This window comes from Sphaerodactylus townsendi, linkage group LG06 (genome assembly GCF_021028975.2).
Source record: "Sphaerodactylus townsendi isolate TG3544 linkage group LG06, MPM_Stown_v2.3, whole genome shotgun sequence".
Lineage (NCBI taxonomy): Eukaryota > Metazoa > Chordata > Lepidosauria > Squamata > Sphaerodactylidae > Sphaerodactylus > Sphaerodactylus townsendi.
The window spans coordinates 77,267,979-77,291,166 of NC_059430.1; the positions used below are offsets into that span (position 1 = coordinate 77,267,979).

At 40.7% G+C, this 23,188-nt stretch overlaps 1 protein-coding gene across 5 annotated transcripts in view; it reads right to left on the reverse strand.

The window, feature by feature from the left end:
- The window catches only part of GRM8 (glutamate metabotropic receptor 8), a 687,726-nt gene that overhangs the window by 287,394 nt on the left and 377,144 nt on the right, over positions 1 to 23,188 (reverse strand). For all 5 annotated transcript variants that reach the window (XM_048499900.1, XM_048499895.1, XM_048499896.1 and 2 more), the window contains exon 7: positions 13,651 to 13,851. In XM_048499900.1, the coding sequence (XP_048355857.1) occupies positions 13,651 to 13,851 (201 nt within the window). The remainder of the gene's footprint in view (positions 1 to 13,650; positions 13,852 to 23,188) is intronic.

Below are 23,188 nucleotides of genomic sequence, written 5' to 3' on the forward strand. Positions count from 1 at the left end.
CCGGGGGCTTTCCCCCACTTTAATCCTCCAATTAGTTCCGCCACTTCATAAGGGGACACTGGGGGCCATTCCAGGGAACAAATGTTGGCCGGAATGGGGCTTATTTTATACTGCCTCTCTTCCTGAAAGAGTTGGCCATGCTGATCTTATGACAGAGCAGAAAGTTACACCCAGATAAAGTCTAGCACTTTATCCATCACACCTGATTGGCTTTCTTGTGGGAAGTTACTGAGCTGTATTCACAAGCTGCTTTTATCTGTTGGTGATGTTCCTTTTGATTATTTACAAAGGATGCATTTTTAGCTTTCCTTTCACTGAGTTTTGAAACTCACATTATCATGATTGACTGTCAGGCCCAATGTTCTTGGGCATAAATTTGACATGCAATTCTGCCTGTAAATACCAAAAGCCCCAAAGCAAAAATAATAATTAAATATTAGCTCCTCACAAAACACACACTGCCTGCTAATTATAAATTTACCTGTCTGTAATTGTTGCCTTAGAGAATTGAGTCTACCTGAGTCCTTTTAACATTTTAGCAGCTGCTGATTTCTCTTTAAAAAGGAACATAGACAATTTGTCACTGCTGGTGACCTGCCTGAAGAATGACTTTCATTGTTTTGTTGAGTTAGCCAGTAACTTTCCGGTTTACATAAATTAAAGGTAGATGAAGGTTCTTTCTACTAGTGTTCAAAGTCCTTTAAATAACCCTTCTATTATTTCTCTGCTATCATACCTGAAGATATCTTTTAAAACTTTGTATTAAGAATTTGTTTTGAAACTAGCAGTGCAATCCTGAGTGAAATACAGCCCTAAATGCACTTAAATCAATGGGTGTAACTACTTAAAGTTGTTTGGTTATACACACAAAGATGGTACAGAATGCATGTATTCTTTCTGACCTGCCCATTTACTTGAGTGTGCACTGTCAGCCCGAATAGTTAGGAGAATTTACAAAGATAAATATACCATGACAGTAAATATGCTGTCACATTTCATTCTGTCTGATACCATAGACTCAAGCTGACTCTTGATTCTAGTTTACAACTCTGTAATAACAATTTTACTTTTTTTGAACGACATTGCAGATTCTCAGATCTTCATTTGTTCACTGAGGAAAATTATTCACTGAAACATTCATGATACTACAGCTTTATGCCACATCTTAAATAATGTAAAACAGCAAAAGATGTCAGTGTGGTATAGGGGTTAAAAGTGTCAGATTAGTATCTGAGAGACCAGGGATCAAATCCCCATTCCCTCCCAAGGATGTTCTCGGGGTGATTCTGGGCCAGTCAAGGTTATAGTGAGGATAAAATGAAGGAAAGAATGATATAAGCAGCTTTGGGTCCCCTTAGATGGAGAAAGGCAGAGTACAAATTAAATAAATAAATAAACTGAACATACATATTTACATGAATTACCGTATATGTGGAAGCTGGAGTGCTTTGTGTTCAATGACGATTTAGATATAGTGGGATATTGGGAAATTTCAACTACCTTAACATTGACTGGGTAAACATGAAATCTCCCAGTATCCCACTATATCTAAATCGTCATTGAGCACCAAGCACTCCAGGTTCCACATATAATTTACTGGTTTTAGGTGGGTGAGAGACCTGGTGAGAGATATCGAAGTTGTTGTTCCAGCTGGGAACTGTGAGCACAGCACTGTTAAGTTCAGCATTCTGGTTAATGGAAAGTTACCCCTAAAACTATAACATATGATTTCAAAAGAGGGATCTTTACCAAAATGAGGAGAATAATTTAAAGGAAGCTGACAGGGGAAATACAAGAGAGTTGAAACTCTAAAGGATGCTTGGAGGTTATTAAAAATTACACTAATTGAAGCCCAGATGGAATGTATTTCCCAATGTGGAATAGAATGCCAAGTGCAATAGAATGCCTATACAGTTAACACAAGCCAAGGAAGCTTTAAATTAAAGAGGTTTCTTTTAAAAATGAGGTCTGCTCCAACAGAGATGAAACCATGGGATCTGGCAAAATGAATTTAAGACAATAATTAGGCACACACAAAAGGGAATTTGAGAAGCAGATTGTTAAAAACAAGACGAACAATAAACATTACTTTAAATATATCTAGAGCAGGAAACCAGCCAGAGAAGCAGTCCAGCCTTTGGATGACTAAAGAATAAAGGAATTGCTAAAGCAAGATGGAGAGATGGCAGAGAAGTTCAATGAATTTTTGCTTCTGTGTTCACTGTGGAAAGTCTGGGACATATACTGCTTAACATTTTTTTTCACAAGGGCGAGAGGCCTTGCACAGTAATTGTAAGTAAAGGGGTTCCAGTTTTGCTGGCATTCTGTGGTTTGACAATGGCTCTGTTGGGTATTCACTATCAGAGTAGACCTGGGTTTTGGTAGACAGCTTAATGTTGCATTTGGTTCATCTGTACTAGCAAAAATCCCCCCCCTTGATGTTTTTGTGCTGTGATTCTCTTATTTCACATTAGTTCTGTTGGGCTTTGCTTTATTGGCTTGTGGTTCTGCTGGATTCCTGAGTTCAGCTTTGTTCCTGTTGGGCTTGTGTTGGTTCTTGAGGGGAAGGTATTGACCTGTGCTACTCACAGACATGCCTCTTTGCTTGTCTCCTGGAGGAAAAAAGACTGTTTTTATCTCCTTTCCACTGGAAACAATTGAGGATGGATGGGTACTCCCTGACCCAATCTTTACCAAGCCTACATGTTCTTCTAAGACAGTGGTTCTCAACCTTCCTAACGCCGCGATCCTTTAATACAGTTCCTCATGTTGTGGTGACCCCCAACCCTAACATTTATCCATTTTACAGACGGAGAACACTGATGCAAAGAGTCTTAGGCAACCCCTGTGAAAGGGTCATTCGACCCCCCCAAAGGGGTTGCAACCCACAGGTTGAGAACCGTTGTTCTAAAGAGAATCACCTGCAACTATGTTGCACATTTGGTGCCTCTACGTTAAAATAAAAAATCACCTCCCCCAACACCCCAGAAATATTTCCCACAGGGTATAATGGAGCTGAAGTGTGTGTATCTGTGTGTGGGGGGGTGTTAAACATTAAAGCCCTGTGGAATCCAGCACAAATGTTCCAAAACTTTTTTTCCTTTTAACTTGGTTTTCTTTCCTTTCTGCTGCTGTAGCCAGTAATCTTGAAATGATCCCCCCAAAATCCAGATTTTTCAGAGTTTTGGGGATCTGGATTGCCAGCTTTGAAAAGCCTTTCTTTCGCTAAAAAAATATGAAAAATAACAGTAAGGTATTTTGGGCTATTTTTTGGCTCAGCTTTTCCAAATGTACACTCCTACTATTCAACCTACATTATTTATATGTGATTTTTGGAAACAGATTTAAGTGGTTGAGATTTCAAAAATATTTATAAAATTGGCCAAAAATTTTCATGTGTACCTCCCCCATCTTCCCCCAAATAAATACAAAAAATATGAAAAGATATATTTATATTCGAATAGCGAAGTCAGACAAACCTTTGAATACTTAAGCTGGTGACTGGACCCATGATAGGGCAAGACAGATCTTTCTACAAATCTCAGAATGGTTCCACATTTGCAGAAAAATGTGAACTCTTAAAAAATACATAGGTGGATTTAAAACCAAAAACAATAAAAGGAACTCTTGTGGTTTTAAGCAATGGATTCTTTCCGAAGCTGTTGCTAAGCAACCCCAGCATTCCAGGCTTCAGTGCATGTAGGTAAAAAGGCAGGGAGAGAAGGCCCTTTCCAGGCCTATTTTGGACTTTGGAGAGGACTCACTGGAGTCAAGTGTAGGGCTGCTACCTCCAGATTAGAAAACTCCTGGAGATTTTGTGGTGGGGTCTGAAAAGGGCAGGATTTGGGTAGGAAAGAGTCCTCAGCCGAATATAAAGTCACAGAGCCCATGATCTAATGCAGTCTATTTTTTCCCCTAGGGAGACAGATCTCTGTTGTCTAGAGTTCATTTGCAATTCTGGGAGATCTACAGGTCACACCTGGAGGTTGGCAACACTATGCCTGCCAGCAACCTCTGGGTGACTTGATACCACAAAGCTTGCATGATTCAACTAGGTCTGGCTATTGTTCAATGAAAGCCACCTACAAAAGCCTGTGTGGTGTAGAAGTTAGAGCTTCACAGTAGGGTCTAGGACACCCAGATGTGAAACCTTCCTGTGGAAGCTCACTGCATGATTTTAGTTTAGTCACATACTTTCAGCTTAGCCTGTCTCACAGGATTGTTGTGAGGATTAAAAAGGAGGAGAGGAGAATAATGTAAGCTGCTTTAGTATCCACTGTGGAGAAAGGTGGGTTACTAATGAGATCAATCACAAATATAGCTGACAATGGTAGGCAGATAAAAGGTAGGTTGGTGGATGGCTAAGATAGAATAAGGCAAGAAATGGGGGAGCGTATGGCAGTTGCCAAGAGATGGGAAAGAGGAAATACTGTGGGGAAGGTGATACAGGTGAGAGTAAGGTACCCCTACAGTCCTTGAGGGTTCCCTACCATACAAGTGGGCCTGGTCCAGTGTCTGGTACCACACATCTGGGCCACAGTTTTGCTAGGTAGAGGTTTCTCGGGAGAGTGGAATAGGGAAAGCTTAGCACAGAGGGACTAATAAAAGTAATTTGGCTATTAGATGGGAAGAAGATAGGGTTGCAAATCTAAGTTAGGAAATTCCTAGTGATTTGGGGGAGGGGAGAGATTGAGGAGGATGGGGTTGAGGAGGGGAAGGACCTCAGAGTGGTGTAATGCCATAGGCTCCACCCTCCAATGCAGCCATTTCCTCCATGGGAACTAGGGTCACTAACCTTCAGATGGAGACTGGAGACCACTCAAAATTACAACTGCTCTTCAGACTGCAAAGGTCAGTTACCTTGGAGAAAATGGCTGCTTTGGAGGGTGCACTCAATTGCATTATACTTTGCGGGGGTTGCTTCCTTCCCAAGGCTCCATCCTTATTCACCAGGAATGTCCCCACCTGGATCAGTTAACTCTAAGGAGGAACTATTCTCTTTTGTTGGGAGATCAGTTGTGATTATAGGAGATCTCTGGGCTCCACTTGGAGGTTGGCAGCCCTAAAATGAGAAAAGGAAGAAGGAAAAGGGAAAAGGCAATGGGGGTTTTCAGCAAAGAGAAAGAGGAAATAGTGGGGAAGGGAGAAATGTGGGTCCTCACAAGTTATTACTAATATATTATAAGGCTGGCCTGCACCTGTTCAACTTCATTAACTAGGATAAATCATATAAGCAATATTTCCAATGTGGTAAGAAGAATTTTGGGGAGGGAAGTTACTTGTACATTTTAAATTTGTTTATTTAAGCCTAAAGTGCACAACTGGTATGGAATGAAAACAGAAATGAATGAATGAACACAATAATCAGAAAACTGATAACAATTATTTCACATCTTGTAGTTTCTGGCAGCTCCTTTGGTCTGCAGTGTAATCCTAAATGAGTTACGCCCTTCTGCTCCCTTTGAAGTCAATTTACTTAGAATGGTGTAGCTCTGGATTGCATTGTTAGTGGAATTTTTAATCTCATCTAGTAATCCAGTTTTGCATGTTGTTACTCCAGCAAAGAAGTGCTCAGGTGCAATTTAGGGTAGAAAAATGACGATGCAATTGTGCATCTGGGAGATCTAGAGGTGGAAATGTTATGATGTAGATATGTAGCTAATCTTTTAAGTGTACTACTCTTAGAATTAGATGGATGAGCCCCAGCCACATATCATTACATATTGTACAATCATAGCCTTACAGCAATGATTTGCAAATGGATTGTCTTGAACACATATGAAACTCCAGTTGTAAACAATCAAAACAAAGCAGTTGGGTGCTGTGTGGTTTCCGGGCTGTATGGCCGTGTTCTAGCAGCATTCTCTCCTGACGTTTCGCCTGCATCTGTGGCTGGCATCTTCAGAGGATCTGATGTTGGGAAAAGCAAGTGGAGTATATATCTGTTGGAGTGTCCAGGGTGGGTGGGGAAACCTTGTCTGTGAGTAACAAAGGCAGCAACCCGGTCAATAGTTGAGGGCATCTGAATAGAAGTATGAGTAACAATGAAGACTATAGCCTGGGAGTAACCCTGTAGATAGCAAGGTCACTGGTGGGAGCATCTGAATAGCTATCCTGGCCTTTGCTCTTTTGTCCATGGTCATCCTGGGTTTGTGCGGAGCTGGTTTGACACAGTCTTGACCCTAGCATTTTTCAACACTTGCAGCCAAGTTCTGTTCATTTTCATGGTTTCTTTTCCTTCCTAAGTTAAAATTAGTCCATGTGCTTATGGATTTCCAATTGCTTCTCTGTGTAGTCCATTTTAGTGGCTTTCTCAGAGTGGGGTCCAGAATTTCTCGCTTTTTCAAATGGCTCCTATGTCCAGGTTGGTTTATCATGTGTTCTGCTATTGCTGGGATTTTTTCTGGCTGAAATAGTCTGCAGTGCCTTTCGTGTTCTTTAATACGTGTCTGTGCACAGTTTGGTGGTTCCTTTGGCGTAGACTTGTCCACAGCTGCATGGTATGCTTATAGACGCCTGCAGCAGCTGCGCTGATCCCTCTTATCCCTGCTGAACGTGAGCATCTGCTGAGTTTTCTTAGTGGGTCTGTAGATCGTTTCCAGGTTGTGCTTCTTCATCAGCTTCCTTTCCTATGCCATCAGTGGTTCCCTTTGATGCATGGTAAGAACACCTTCCCTCTAGATGCCTTCTTATCTTTGTTCATGTGGCTTATTCTTGGTCTTGCAGCATTCTCTGATTTCTGTATTAGAGTAACTATTAGCCTGTAGAGCCATGTTTAGGTAAGTCAATTCCTCTTGTAGGACGTCAGGTTCACAGATTCTGTTTGCTGACAAACCAAAAGTTTTTATGTGGTGCTCCTCTTTTGCCCTGGATGGTGATTGGAGTTCTTTGTGTAGATATCTGTCTGTGTGAGTAGGTTTTCTGTATACTGTGTGTCCCACCCTTGCTGGTTTGGTTTCCAGGATGACTAAAACATCTAAAAATGGCAGTTTTCCTTCATTTTCTTTCTCCATAGTAAATTGGATGTTTGGGTGGATCTTGTTGATATGGTCCAGGAACTTGTTTAGTTCTTCTTCTCCATGGCTCCAAATGGTGAATGTGTCATCCACATAACGGAACCATATGGTTGGCTTTTTTGGTGCTGTTTTCAGGGCTTGTTTCTCAAAATGTTCCATATAAAAATTAGCTATTACAGGGCTAAGAGGGCTACCCATGGCTACCCCATCTTTCTGTTCATAGTATTCATTATCCCACTGGAAGTAGCTGGTAGTGAGACAATGTTGAAACAGGGCTGCTACCTCCAGATTAGACACATTCACCATTTGGAGCCACGGAGAAGAAGAACTAAACAAGTTCCTGGACCATATCAACAAGATCCACCCAAACATCCAATTTACTATGGAGAAAGAAAATGAAGGAAAACTGCCATTTTTAGATGTTTTAGTCATCCGCAAACCAAACCAGCAATTGGGACACACAGTATACAGAAAACCTACTCACACAGACACAGATATCTACACAAAGACTCCAATCACCATCCAGGGCAAAACAGGAGCACCATAAAAACTTTGGTACATCAGCGCGAAACAGAATCTGTGAACCTCACCTCCTACAAGATGAATTGAATCACCCAACAGGGCTCTACAGGCTAATGGTTACTCTAATACAGAAATCAGAAGTGGCTGCAAGACCAAGAATGGGTTACATGAACAAAGATAAAGAGCCATCTAGAGGGAAGGTGTTCTTTTACCATACATCAAGGGAACCAATTGATCGCGATAGGAAAACTGGATGAAGAAGCACAACCTACAAAACAATCTACAGACCCACTAAGAAAATTCAACAGATGCTACGCTTCAGCAAAGGATAAGAGGGATCCTTTAGCTGTACTGCAGGCATGCCTCTATCGCGATACCATGCAGCTGCTGTGGACAAGCTCCACATAGGAATCCACCAAACGCAGCGCATGACACGTATCAAAGAACACCAAAGGCACTGCAGACTATTTCAGCCAGAAAAATCAGCAATAGCAGAACACATGATAAACCAACCTGGACATAGAATATTATTTGAAAAAACAGAAATTCTGGACCACTCTGAAAGCCACTACACGCTAGACTACACAGAGAAGCAATTGAAATCCATAAGCACATGGACACCTTTTAATATGGGAAGGAAGAAAACTATGAAAATGAACAGAACTTGGCTGCCAGTGCTGAAAAATACTAGGGTCAAGACTGTGTCAAACCAGCTCCTCACAAACACAGGATGACCATAGACAAAAGAAACAAAGGCCAGGATACTTCTATTCAGATGCTCCCACCAGTGACCTTGCTATCTACAGGGTTACTCCCAGGCTATAGTCTTCATTGTTACTCATACTTCTATTCAGATGCCCTCAACTATTGACCTGGTTGCCGCCTTTGTTACTCACAGACAAGGTTTCCCCACCCACCCTGGACACCTAAACAGATATATACTCCACTTGCTTTTCCCAACATCAGATCCTCTGAAGATGCCAGCCACAGATGCAGGCGAAACGTCAGGAGAGAATGCTGCTAGAACATGGCCATACAGCCCGGAAACCACACAGCACCCAAGTGATTCCGGCCGTGAAAGCCTTCGACAATACATAAAACAAAGCAGTGATTTGCACAATATCCAACCATGTAGGGAAGCAGCCTTGCTCTCATGGGAATCCTGCTCTACAGACTCAGAATATAGGCCTGATTATGATAATTCTGTGTGTTGATGCAGATAATGGTGGCCATTAAGGGTGGGCTTGCCAATCAATTCTATCCATGTTGTAACATTACCCCAAGGAAGTAACTGTTCTATCCATACTTACAGCTCATGTTTGGTATGGAAGGAGGCTGACAGCTTAATCACTTTATAAAACTGCCTTAAAGCAAAATGTGTCTATAAGAATTAATGTTTCATTTTTGCTCAAATCCACAGAAGCTCAACACCTTACAAGAGAACTGCATACTGAGAACTGATTGCATCAAACACAATACTTAAGGGGGAGTTACACAACACACACTGCCTATCCTCCTCCTTGGTCCGAACAGCAGGCATGAACTCTGTTATGGAATGACTGCAACTCCTCAGAGAGTTTTCTAGATCCCTGGATCTCTAAGCAATAAATTAGGATGGATGAGCTATTTATGTCAATTTAGGTACAGTGTTCATCATACCACTAATAATAACCAGTAACCTAATATCACCAGTAAGCTTTATGGGTGGGACTAGATCTGGACTGATGTCTTTAATGACCTAGTTTGACACTCTAACTACTGCCCCATACAGATTATCAAATATAGTAGGATCACATGTGGGTACAGAAATTGTGTGTCCATAAAACATACCCTCTTTTTATCTAGGAAACACAAAAGCAGTCCCAGAAATTAATACACCAAATGATCAGTACTTTTATTTTTATCATATTTCCCCCACTTGCTGCAAATCTAGGACAGCAGAGCTAAATATGTAACTACTACAGTCAAACTCTGCATGTTACATGGATCTAAAATATTATACTAACAGAAGATTTCTATATTTCTGTACAAAACAAGCTTAATCATGAAAATCTCTCTATATACAAGAGGCAACTGATTCTGATTTCAATATGCCTTCATTTGGCTTGACTCCTAGGTGCCCCAGAACCAGAAGTAGAAGGATGGAATCAGATTCTGAAAACGACAAATAATAATTCTGTAGACTCATCCTGGCCTCCTGCACTTATGTTACATCCTCACTAAAGGGAAACGGAGAAAACCAGATATTCCACATTTAAATTATAAGTTGTGGAAATGCAGCTAAACAAAATTCAACGTCATATCAATTATATCGGTTCACTGTGCTATGGAGAATATGATCGCTCTGCTGTCATGAAAGTGTCATAGAATATTACATGCATGAAGCTTTTGGGAAAATAAAATTTTCCTTATAATGCAAGCACAAACAAGCAACATTTAAAATGAGCAATTGTAAATTTGATTACACATAGAAAAGTAAATGATTTCTCTGAACTTAAAAGCAAAGATAACTAATACTATACTGGTAAAGTGTTTTATAAAGTTTATCTTAATGGATTAAATTCATTTTAGTATAATTTATTTCATTCATTTATACCCCACATTTCTCCCCAATTGTTACCACACAGACCCATGGTGGATGGGTGATGTTTGTTTTTAAGACTGGAGCACTTCTACCTATCCTGCCAACCTTAGGGGTGGCCTAAGATTGTGGTGCCAAAATGGATGCCATCCACTACATTGGGTCAGTGTTGCCCATAAGGACAGCAAACCTGCCTGAACTAACCTCTCACCAACAGCAACTTACCTCACTTTTTCCTAAAGCAATTAGGAAAAGACCATACCTTTAACCTGGCCCTTTCCAGCCACAGTCTACTTGCCACCATTAAACAAAGGTTATTCTAAAATTATTTCATCAAGAGATTCTGTCAGCTGTTTTTTCAAGCATTAATCTCATCTTCTAGTTTCCTGACTAACCCCTCAAAGATCACCATAATTTATATTGGCATTGTCCCAAAGATGTTACTAAAGCATCTTCATTCTAAAAACCTACTTATCTCTAGCACTCCACAGCTTGGAACATCAAGCCCAAGTGCCAACCATTAAGTTAAGTATCCACTGCTTAACTTAAGCACTCTTCTCTTGTCTTCCCTCTGAAAGGCAAGAGTCGCCTTTGTCCTGAAAGGATTAGGGGTCATTTAGCATAACCTGAGGGCATGTTTTCCCCTACATCTAGCTTGCTCACCCAACCCATAGTATTCAGTATTTCCCTGGACAACTTTCTGTTTGGTTAATACTGTTCCCAGTGTGTTGCCTTCTTCCCTCTTCTTCCCAAGTGTGGGCCACTGAACTCTGCTCATCAGACCAAATGCTCTTCTAGATCAGGTAATTATCACATTTATTCCACAAAAATCCCTCATTATCCCAGATCTTTATGCTCAACACTACCTATATCCTAGGACTATATGAATTCTATGTGTGCTTTGACCATTTGAGTGTTTGTATGTTTATTATCTTACTATTTCTAACGAAGCTGTTAAACTTGTACTCAATTCTCCTGCAGATTCTTTGCAGAAACCACCTCTGTAAATTCCAGTGGAAAAAATCCTGGTTACTCCTCCTCCCATTAAGCCCAGTCTGACTCCACTAATTCCCCATTTTAAGGGGCAGAGCCCAGCACTATGCCCCACCTCCACAGAAATGTTTTGGATGCACATTCCACTTAATCTCCATCTGCCCATGTCAGCTACCCAAGCTTAGGCTTTGATTCACTTGAGGATGCAGACAAAGAAGTCAGACAACAATTAACAATAATAGCTCAGAGCAGTCAAATAATCATGAATCTGTGTGCATACAAGTTAGCTACCATGTAGGTACTGGCCATAAAAATAATTCCTAGTTTAGAACTTTTAGAAATTACAGTGTTCTGTAATTTAGTCGTTTAGAAATTAAAGAAATTACTAGTTTAGAAATTACAGTGCTCTGACCTGGATGGCTCAAGGTAGCCCAATCTCAACAAAGTTCAGAAGCTAAGCAGGGAAGCCCTGGTTAGTATTTGGATGGGAAACCACCAAGGACTGCTACACAGAGACCACCAGGGCTGCTACACAGAGACAGATAATAGCAAAGCATCTCTGAATGTCTCTTGCCTTGAAAACCCTATGACTATAAATCAGCTGAGGCTTAGTGGCATTTCCCCCTACCAGAGATTACAGTAAATTCTTTCATTCAATTGATGAAATAAGGTTTTAGTATCTCAACCAACACTATATTTTCTCCAGTCAATAAAACCATGATGCAAGATTCTGTTGTTCAAGATAAGGAGATGCAGGATATCTGGTTTGCCAGCTATAAGAGTTACAAAGATCGTCAAATAAAATACCCAACATTTTGATCATTTTGACCAAATGAAAATTCTTTCCTGCACACCTTGTCCAGCAAGACTTTTGATCCCATTAATGTTGACATTATATATCCACCATCATGAGCAAAAGGGGGTGGTACATAACCACAAAGTAGTAAAGGACAAAACTGTAGCACAAGGCTACAGCTGAATGCTGACAAAATAAAGCCTCCAACTGGAGTGCAACAACAACAGACTTTTTACTTATATGTTTCATTACAATCTTAAATGAAAATGTATACAAGTTTACAAGTAGAAGAAGAAGAAGAGTTTGGATTTATATCCCCCCTTTCTCTCCTGCAGGAGACTCAAAGGGGCTTACAATATCCTTGCCCTTCCTCCCTCACAACAAACACCCTGTGAGGTAGGTGGGGCTGAGAGAGCTCCTAGAAGCTGTGACTCGCCCAAGGTCACCCAGCTGGCATGTGTGGGATTGTACAGGCTAATCTGAATTCCCCAGATAAGCCTCCACAGCTCAGGCGGCAGAGCGGAGAATCAAACCTGGTTCCTCCAGATTAGACACACGAGCTCTTAACCTCCTACACCACTGCTGCTCCTATGTAACAAACCAACCATCTATACAAGAACAAGCTAGCTGGAAATCTAAACTCAATGCCAACCTCGTAATGAAACTCCAAGGCTCATTCAAATGGGACTGTGCTCTGCTAGCTTGACTCCAGCAAAATACACTGCCAAAATACACATCATGTCTTTCTGTGTACCCAGCCAGCCCCTTTTTATTCATTGTCTGAATACTGGAATTCCTTTTATGGAAATTTCAAAAAAGGAAACCACAAAGAACCTTCATAAGGGGAGAAAATATTGCAAACCACAGCAAATTGTGCCTATCAACCAAATGGTTCTTCTCATGCATTACTCAAAGCAAAAAAAGTTTCCACTTGGAAGCAAAATCAAAAATGACCTTGCACTTTTTAAAAGCTGTCTGGCAGCTGAGGTCACTGAAGTGTAGTATGATAGACAGTACAACTCTGTCTATGGTTTGCAGGCATGTCTGGCAGAAAGAGTAATACTGTAAAGAACCTTGTGTGATTTCCTTGATAAACATAATCTAGTACAATTGTATTTTTAAAGAAGAGAACCAGAGCTTTCACTAATTTTATCTTATCCTCCTGTCCTTCTCAACAATCTAATTTTTTCATTGGGCCTCTATATAACTATTAGTCATATTTCCACAGCAGCCAGTTCCCATCAGTACAATATTCTATTGTGTATTCTTGAAATACATAGAATTATGAAGGAATGAAAAAGAAACAATTCAGACAGACATTTTTCTTTAGTTAGCCATCTTTAAAGATGAAGGTATCTTCAAATGATCTTCTATTAAAAGGGCATAGTTAAGTGAGTTTTAAATACATTTACAAATGAGTTTTCCCTAATCAGAGCATTAACTATCACAGCCTTAGTTGTGAAGAGGATGGTTGATGTTTCCTGAATAGTCATTTATTACCTGCCTATTTTGAATAATAGAAACTTATCTATAAATTGTACCTGTTTCTCCAAACAAAGCTTAACATTAGCAGACATGTATACGCTCGAGGGTTCAAAGCAGGTGGGGAAACATACTTTTCTGATTAAAAGAAAGACAGTGGTGCCTCTAAACCTGCACTTGAAAGTGTCCTATCGGTAGATGAAAGCACATCTTGTCACTTCAGAAGTATCTTTAAAGAGGATAAAAAAGTAAAAACTTACCATTAAAGTTTACGGCCCGAATATAACCAAGCAGCTCTTTCCCATCAATAGTGCTCATTCGTGGACACAGACCAATGTAACCTGGACAAAGATCTTTATGCATGCTGTGCAAGGCATATGCCATAGAATACACGGCATCAATGACAAACTGGACCTTTCCTTCTTGTTCATAGGAAGAATCTCTTGCAATTCGCTCCAAGCCTGTGGAAAAGAAAAGATATAAGGCATCAGACTCTGTCCTTTCCCCCATGGCTTAATAGTAGGGTCCAACATGGCAGTCTTAGCCAATTAACAGCAGGGGTAGCTGCCATAGGCCCCATGTGTGGGAGGAGGAGGAGAAACTCCATGACTTCCTGCAGAGGGGGGAGAAAAAAGAGCAAGCTCTGGCACATGCACTTGCAACCGTTCCATGAAGGGTTTGAACAGCTAGCTTAGTGGTAGCTGCTTGTACCCACTCCATCCAGGGCTAAGGCAGGTAGCTTCCAGCAATGACTCCCACTTGCCTCATTCACAGAAGAGGCCCGTTATGCACAAGGTATCTGGTGTGCAATGGGGGTGGATGCCCATCACAGCGAGATTTCTTTTATGTATGAATTTTCTCAAACCACGCTTTCAGTTTCAATTCCCCCATTACAGGCAACATTACTTACTTAAAGACTTTAATTTTCATTGGTGCCAGAATGGAGATTTGCCAGTAAGCACAGCTTTGTCCAGGACACCTTCCCTCCATTCACTATCAGCCCTTCACAATCCTATGCACTTGCCCCTTTCAGATTTATTACTTCAATGTTTGTTATTTATTATGTTGATTTATCAATATATTGATATAAATAGAGAATCAGTGCAAATGTCAGATCAGCCATTTCCCTCCTGCTCTCACTTCCAGAACCTTTGCTATTAACAACAAGCTGGTGTGGGTGGGGGATGTCTGTACAAATGTTGGCTAACCATTTAATAAAAAACCTCTTTCTCCTTCTGCGGTGGCTGCAGTAGAAAGTATGTGTGTGTGTATTTGTGGAGAAGGGGAGAGTTATCAGTTCTTGGACATGGTCCCCTTCTTCTGTGGAGTTTGGTCAGGAAACTCTTTGATATCCTTATCTAGGGAGGTTGTTTTTTTTAAAGGGGCTAAAATATATAATTGCAATTTAAAGGACATTAGCAAAGCCATTTATCTTGCAACTATCAGGTGTGATGAAATCTGTGCCTTTAAGAGTTGATGGGTGGAGCTAATGTAACCCCCATGCCCAGAATGGGTTGGCCCAGAATGGGTTGACCCAGTAAGGGGGTGGAGACTCGGAGCAGCAGAGAGGCTGCAAGAGCTCTTTTGCAGAAGAAGCAAGGCTACCAGACTTGGACCTTGATTTCTATAAGCCCTTAACACCTTGTTAAGGTAATTTCAATATTGTTGGGAACTACTGGGAAGGTAGTTGTTGTTTTGCTATGTTGTAAATGTTGGAGTTTATTGTTTCAGGGTTTTCTTTTGTGGTTGTAATGGGTGAGAGTTCTCCTGGAGACCTTCATCATGTTGCAACCTGTTCATCAAGCCCTTGGAGTCTTCAGGAGCCAGCCAACTTGCAAAGAAGATTTGGACTTGGCAATATCAGTAGACTGTAAATAGAAGGACTTGAAATGCAACCTGAACAGGACCTTGAATTGTAACGTTAAATGTTGATGTTTTAAAAGTGTTAATTGTACAGAAAAGTAAACCATTTTGTTGTTTAAAAATTGTTGTTGCAACTCATTCCAAGTACTGCCCCACAGAACCCACAAGCTGAGGTTACACTAAGAGAACCAGGGAAAACAGAGACCAATTGAGACTTCAGCAAGCAAAGTGCAGAGCAGGTAGTGAATGCCTCCTCATGTGTAAACAGAAATGTCAGGACACCACACTACAACCCCACTGCACAGCTAAGAGTCCCAAGGTAAGCATTCCATGCATAATAGGCCAGAAACATATTTTTCTTGGCTTCCTCCTAAAATTGTGCCATGCCCCAAAATGACTAAGATAGGTGCAAGCTCAAGCACAATTGGTCCTAATTGTTGTACTATATCACCTCAAAATCTGCAACATTCTGACCAGTATTTACATTCTTCTTGTAACCCCCTTCACATCTTGCCAAGAAAACTACTGCTGAAATTCAAGAGTTCTAAATGCAGGTTGTGACAGAGCATGTGAAATGGAAGAAAATATCCACAATGACTAAGAAATTAAATAGGAATCCATATTTGCCTCAAAAGAGAAAAGGGAAACATAAACTCATTTATGCATGTGACTGGCATCTTCAGAGGATCTGATGGCAAAAAGTACCCTATTTTACTACCATTAGATCCTCTGAAGATGTCAGCCACAGATGCAGGCAAAACATCAGGAGAAAATACTACTGGAACACAGTCATACAGTCCGGAAACTGCACAACACCCCAGTGATTCTGGCCATGAAAGCCTTCGACAATACATAAATGATTAGATTGACACTGCTAGATAAAACAATGACCCAAATTTCATCTACAGAAGTACAGCAGACAGGTAGGAATATGATCACCTGCTCTTTTACTTCTAATTATTGTGCATTGAGTCCCACTTCTGAATTCAAACTTGCATTCTGAGTTCCTAGATAAGGAGAAAAATGGTTTCAAGAAAGTTAAGCAACATAAACTGTTGTTTCCAAAGATTCTGTTTTCACTTTAGCAACAGCTGGCTAATGTTATTTGTAGAATATTTTCATGGCACTCTGTCACTCTGTTTTAAATAAAATTGAGAAGATATCTTTATTTTATCTACATCTATTGTCTGATAAACATGACACAGGTTGAAAGGTCCATATTATGCCAAGGTCCATATTATGCCTCCATCTGACTCTGTATTTAAGAATGGCTTCTATGTTCCTATTTTCAAACAAAAACATATTATAGACATTAAAAAAACCTCAGGTCTACATATAGAAATTTCATATCCCATTAGACTGTTTTATGAAGAATTCAAGTGCAGAACTTATATTATTATGATATTGATATTTGTGCAAAAAATTAAAAAAAATAGATGTTGAAACAGAAAACAAATATTTATGGTTCCACTAGAAACAGATTAGTGAACACAGAAGTCACATACTAAGTGCCATCCCAAATAGTTATAACTTCCCAAATCTTCTGTCATCAATGGGCTTAAAAGGACTAAGTCTACTTAAGATGGCACTGTATATGATTTAAATCATGTGTTTCTTCCAAAATAATAAAAGTCACTTGTTTAATTGTTCCAAGTTTACCCACTTTTCACAACCAGGTTAATACATTCTTAAAATCTTAACAGCCCAATTCAGAGTGGGCTGGAGGACTGGGACAGTAGTTCTCTGGTGCCACCCTGCCCCCTCCAAAAAAGTTTTTTTTAATTCGCCAAAAATCACCCATAGGGGGAAATAGAGGGATTTTAATTAGCATACACTAAATCTTTTTGGTATTGACTTTGAGCATCATTACAATTGAAGCCAAAAAACCTTAGAAAACTAGTTCCTCAGTTCAGGCAGCAGCTTTATAGCGGACCTCTTCTCAATTCCTGTATCTGGAATTGTGGAAATTTGCAGCAGAGGAGCCAGGACAAATTTTAGTGCAGTTAATTTTCACTTTTTAAAAAGATTTGACATTCCATCTCCAGAATGGAATTAACAGACAGATTCTAGAATAACAGTCACTATGTAGTTCTTTAAACAAAAAAAGGAGGGAAGCATCGTTTGAAACTAGGTCAGGCTAGGTGATTTTTTACAAAATAAAACCTGAATTTTCTTGAAGGGTTCTTTTAAAAACATTCAGAGACTGCTAGGTTGCAGAGCAGGACAGTTAGCCAGGCTTTTAACTTCCCTGTGTTAGTCTATCAGAGTTTGGCCCAGGGGAACAATGAGTAACAGGAAGGCAATGTGGTAGGGCTCTGGGGAAAGACAAAGGAGAAGACTAGAGGGATGGAAGGGAGGAGGAGGACTGCAGCATTCCCCTTACATTTTACACATACCTGCTTCTCAGTTGCCTTTTACAAGAAGATGAAGAAGAGTTTTGGATTTATATCCCCTCTTTCTCTCCTGTAAGGAGACTCAAAAGAGCTTACAATCTCCTTTCCCTCCCCCCCCCCACCACCACAACAAACACCCTGTGAGGTGGGTGGGACTGAGAGAGCTCCAAAGAACTGTGACTAGCCGAAGGTCACCCAGCTGACATGTGTTGGAGTGCACAAGCTAATCTGGTTCACCAGATAAGCCTCCACAGCTCAAGTGGCAGAGCGAGGAATCAAACCTGGTTCTCCAGATTAGAGTGCACCTGCTATTAACCACTATGCTGGCTCTCTGATTGGAGTACTGCAATGAAGAAGCCTTGCAAAATACTCTTCGTTGAAGCAGCAGCTGGAGTGGTGCCATCTACACAGGTGACTGCAGATGCTGGCACTGGGCAGGGGTCTGCTTCTCAGTCTACCCCTCCTCCAGCTGTTGTTGAGCTCAGTAGCAGAAGAAGGAGCTCCTTAGCTGTCTTTTGAGTTGAGAATTAGGGCAAGAGTGTTTCAGCTCTGGACCTCAACTCAGGGATCAAGAGGATGCTAGAAGAGGGGCTACATACAGCATCTCCTATTTGAGTTCTTGAGCCCAGCAGGCTTTCCAATGAGAGACAAGAGGAGAGGCCAGAGGTGGAACAAAAGAAATAGAGGGGCATCCCAAGGTGCTACCATCCCCAAGGTGCTACCATCCTTCCCCTTCAGTCATCTTTTCCTGAGCGCCCTATAGTCAGAAAGTCTGGCCCGAGCTCCTCACAGGAGGTCGCTTGAAAAGTGCCTGCAGTTGCTCATCCCATCCTTGGTCTGAAAGCACTTCCAGGTGACAGAGGATCCATAGTTTGCCAGCTGTGTATCAAATCAGTCAAAGGAAAGACACCCATCCTCTCTTGACTTTCAGATTCTGGAACCATCAGGTGGAACACCACCAGATGGTCCTTCTTCAGAGGGTGAGATAGGCTGATGAGGTGGCCAGGTGGCCTCTAGCCAGCCAAGAGGTGAGACTGCCAGGGACCTATCCTCATGCTTTCTTTGCTGCACACAGTTCACAGACTCCAGTACACAAGGAACAGCAAGCATTTGTGACAGAGATCCTTAGTGAGGGCAGCAGTAGGGTGCCAAGAGGTGAGAAGCAGGTGGCAGAGAAAAGAATCACCTGTCTCATCAGTCAGATGATTGCAATTGACAGGAAGCCCTTCAGAACAGTAGAAGAAATTGGATTCTGCATGCTGTTCAAAGAAGTGTATCCCTGGTGTATGCCTCCTTCTTGCACCATGATGAGCCAGAGTGTGATGTCCTCATTGTACAGGGCAGTTAGGGACCTCATGAAGGCACTGTGCACTTCAGGTTCGACATCTGAACCAATCCTCAGGAAGTGGCAACTCGGTGTTGGGCGGGGGGGAAGGGGAACAGAGTGAGGCGGAGTGAAGATTGATGTGCTGGCTATCACAAGGCTCTGCTCCATGCTGAGATTCTTGATGAGACATACATGTCAACATGTCAACATGCCTTTACTCTCCTGGTCTGGTCTGAGCTGTATTTTTGATTAGCTCATACACTCAGATGCTGTATCCAGCAATTCTCTCAGTTTTGGCCTTTCAATTTCCTTTATATTTACAGCTTTGATCCTTACTGTTAGTCTAATTCTACTCAGATATATTTTCCAAGAACGAGAGTTTTCTGAGACACTTCAAAATAGCATTTGAAAACAGGTTCTTTGTGCCATCTAAACACATTTTCTTATTTTGTTAGTTTTAAAAAAAACACCTTCTCCAATCGAAAATTTGCAACATCCCACAAGGAAAACAAGTTTGTTCTTTGTCACTACCTAAAAATATATGAGGTATAAATGTTTCTACTCTCACACATCCATATTGACTCTGTTCCTGTATTAGTCATAAACACACATCTTGTAAACCTTGATAAGCTTCAAAATGCCAGTGATTTAAAATAATTGCAAAGCATTATCCCCAGTATCATTAGTGGAAAGAATGAACAAGTCTTGAAAATATCCACAGGGATACATGCAGAAGGAGGTGAAGGAAGTCTGAGAGTAAGAGAAAATATTAGAGTTTTGAAATTACACTGTTCTTTCAATATTAGAGTCAGTGCTAAAGAAAAAAAAGTGCTAATTTGCACCCTGAGATATGCATTATACTTGGTAATTCTACAACCAAAAGAAAAAGGAAGCACAATGGGTATGTTTTTACATACTGGAAAGTAATAGATGAAATAGATATGGAAGAGATGTCTCTCCAATATAACAGCGTTTTATCCTAATGGTGGGGACAACATGCCAGACCGAGAAGTATGTTAAGAATGTTTTGTATGACTACAGATATAAATGCAATATGCAATATTATACTCAGTATTTGGGAGTGGGCAGGGTGCCTTGACTCCACTTACCATGGCAAGACCCCTTTAGTGTCCAACGGGTTGTCTCAGAGCAGCAGAGACATGGCCCAACAAGCAGCCATATGCTGATGCCTTTCCCATGACTCAGCAGGCTGGTGGAGGTTTGCCCAAAAGGCATGGCTGTATCAATCACTTCTCTGCAGAACAGCTGGCCAGCTTGAATGCTCAGGTGAGGCAAAGAGACCCAACCAGAGAGCTACGTGGCATCCTCATCTAAGATTTGAGGGACCTGGAGGCTCAGACTCACTGCTAGCTGGGAACCAGGAGGAGGCTCCAGATGCTGGGCTCAGTTCCTCCTTCTCTGCTTCAGAACCCTGCTTGGCCATGCCAATTCACCTTTTTACCACTGGCCTTTCCTGTAGTAGCCCAGCAAGGTCCAAGCCACTCACATCAAGTCAGATCATTGGTCTATTGGGATCTGTACTGCCTTCTGATTGTCAGTAGTTTTCTGGAGTCTCAGGAAGAGATGTTTTACATCTCCTGCTACCTGCATATTATACACGGTAAGCCTGACCATGCTCTATTATTACTAAACAATAGCCCCTCCTCAGATATGGGTCATACATACATTTGCATGGTACACAGTGGTGAAGGAGAAGCAGGTGGTTAAGGGAAGAGAAAGAAGACTTAAATGGTTTAAGTAAACTAAACACAGATCTCTATATTCTTCAGTAAGGGCTAGTGGCAACTGCAGGATATAAAAGGTTTTCTTATACCTATTATGGGTGGTGCCTTAGACTGAAAATGGAGGTCTCTTAATGGAATCAGCTAACTTGGGATCTTGGCTAGACAGACGCAAATAAAACCAGAAAGTGTGTACAGACATTTCATTTACCAAAACACTTTAGTACACCTAAAGGGATCACAGTCTAAGGGCGTACACTATTTTGCAATGTGGATGAATCACTTAAAGCAGACCAGAAAAAAAAAAAAAAAAAAAAAAAAAAAAAAAAAAAAAAAAAAAAAAAAAAAAAAAAAAAAAAAAAAAAAAAAAAAAAAAAAAAAAAAAAAAAAAAAAAAAAAAAAAAAAAAAAAAAAAAAATATTGGAGAGACACTTGCAGTCATTTGAGATGGGTCTACTTCCATTCACAATTAAGTTTTGCACATCTGAAATTCCATCTAGACACAGGTGATTCAAGAATGCTTCTACAAACTATGGAAACTTCTGCACAGTGCAAACTTGTTATAAGTATGTAACAGTAAAACTCCCCCCCCCCCTTATGCTATCCAATTAAGGAAAAATATGTAGTCCAGTACTCTTTAATTTTTTTCCCTGTTAATTCCAGTACTCATTATTCAGAGGTCTACTTCCTTGTCGATGCACATGGGAGCCAGAAAGATAGCCCCTTATTTGCAACATAATCTTTCACTTTTATCCTTTGCAAAATTTTGCTCATAAATCACACTGCCACATAAATTAGAAACAAGTTTATCATTTTATTAGCACTATATGTCTTTCTCTAATTAAGTACTGAGGGAATGAAATCACAAGCTTGCACGTTCTCGATCACTTCCTCTTCCTCTTAAAAATGCTTCAGGCTGTCCTGAAACCACAATCTTTGTGCTTCATAAATATACACAAGAGAAGCACGATGCCTAAGAATGTTCTCTAATTGTCTCAAGCATCTAAAACAGTAATCTACCCAGATGACAGTGACTCATAAACTTAATTGGCTGTAAAATTTAATTATAGCTGTACTTCCCAAAGTAAATGTTAATGTATAGCTGTAAAATGATACATATTGAAAATGCCATAAATATAAGTCAACTACCCCAAAATAATGCCACTCCTTCAGCATTCTCTTTTATAGAGTGTTAGCATTGACCAGTGGAAATCAAACTGCAACATTTTATTTTACATCAGCAAAATGAAGATCAGTGTGGAATATGTGCCTTGACCAGGCCAGTCCAATCTCATCAATCCTTGCGAACTAAGCATGGTCAGAAGATCGCCAAGGGAGTCCAGGGTTCCTATGAAGAGATAGGCAAACTGCCTCTGAACATCTCTTGCCTTGATAACCCTACGGAATTACCCTATGTTGACTGTGACTTGATGCCAAAATGGTGGGGGTATACAGAAATTCCAAAGCCTCTCCCGTCACTACTACACTATGCTTGGATCCAATGACTCTCACCAAGTTGGATCTTCCTCTGAAGAAGGCTTCCTTTCCCAGAGAATGTCTTGCTGTAAAATAGTAGTTTGTTCATTTACTTCATTTATATCCTGCCTTTGTCCCCAATGGGGACTCAAAATGGCTTACAGTGTTCTCCTCTGCTCAGTTTTATTCTCACAGCAACCCTGTGAGGTAGACTGAGAGTGTATGACTGGCCCAAGCCTACTCATCAAGTTTTAATGGTACAAGTGAGGAATTGATCCTGGGTTCTCCAGATTTTAGTCCAATACTTTAACCACCATACTATCTAGGTGGAAAGAAGTTGCTGGATCAAACTAAAGCAACATCTGATGAAGTTCTTGTTTTGTAACTCATGATGTAGAGTTTTCATGTCTCAAAGTGTGGCTTGGACATGGAAGGGAGATGCTTGAAAGACAGTGAAAAAGGATGTAGGGATTTCACAACTTGATTCAAACTAGCCAGCTAAACGTCTTATCGATGAAGTAAGATTAATCCTCAGTCTCAGTCATTCCAGTTAGTCTTTTTTCTGTGCAGGTTATGTTTATGGCTTCCAACCAATAAAGGAAAAAAATGTTCTTGCTGATTTTGGAACTTCTGGTGAGCAGCCTCCCCCTCTCCTCTTATTTTTTAAATGGGTTTATTTTATCACTCCTGTGATGCTTTGTTATCCTGTCAGAACTGCAGGAAAACTTGTATTCTCCCAAGGCTAGTTAGCCAGTCCCCTGAAAGTGCAGCACCCTGTCTCAAATCAAGTGGAAAGGTTAAGCCTCACAGGATTGAAGGAGCCCAGCCCAGTGTGATGCAGTGATTAAGAGTGGTGAACTTTAATCTAGAGCAGCATTTCCCAAACTTTTTTTTCCATGGCCCAGTTATTTTAATACCTCTCCTCCGTGACCCACTAAAAATTTTATGGCCTATTAATAAAATAAAACAAATTTGAATGTCACCCTACCATGCATCT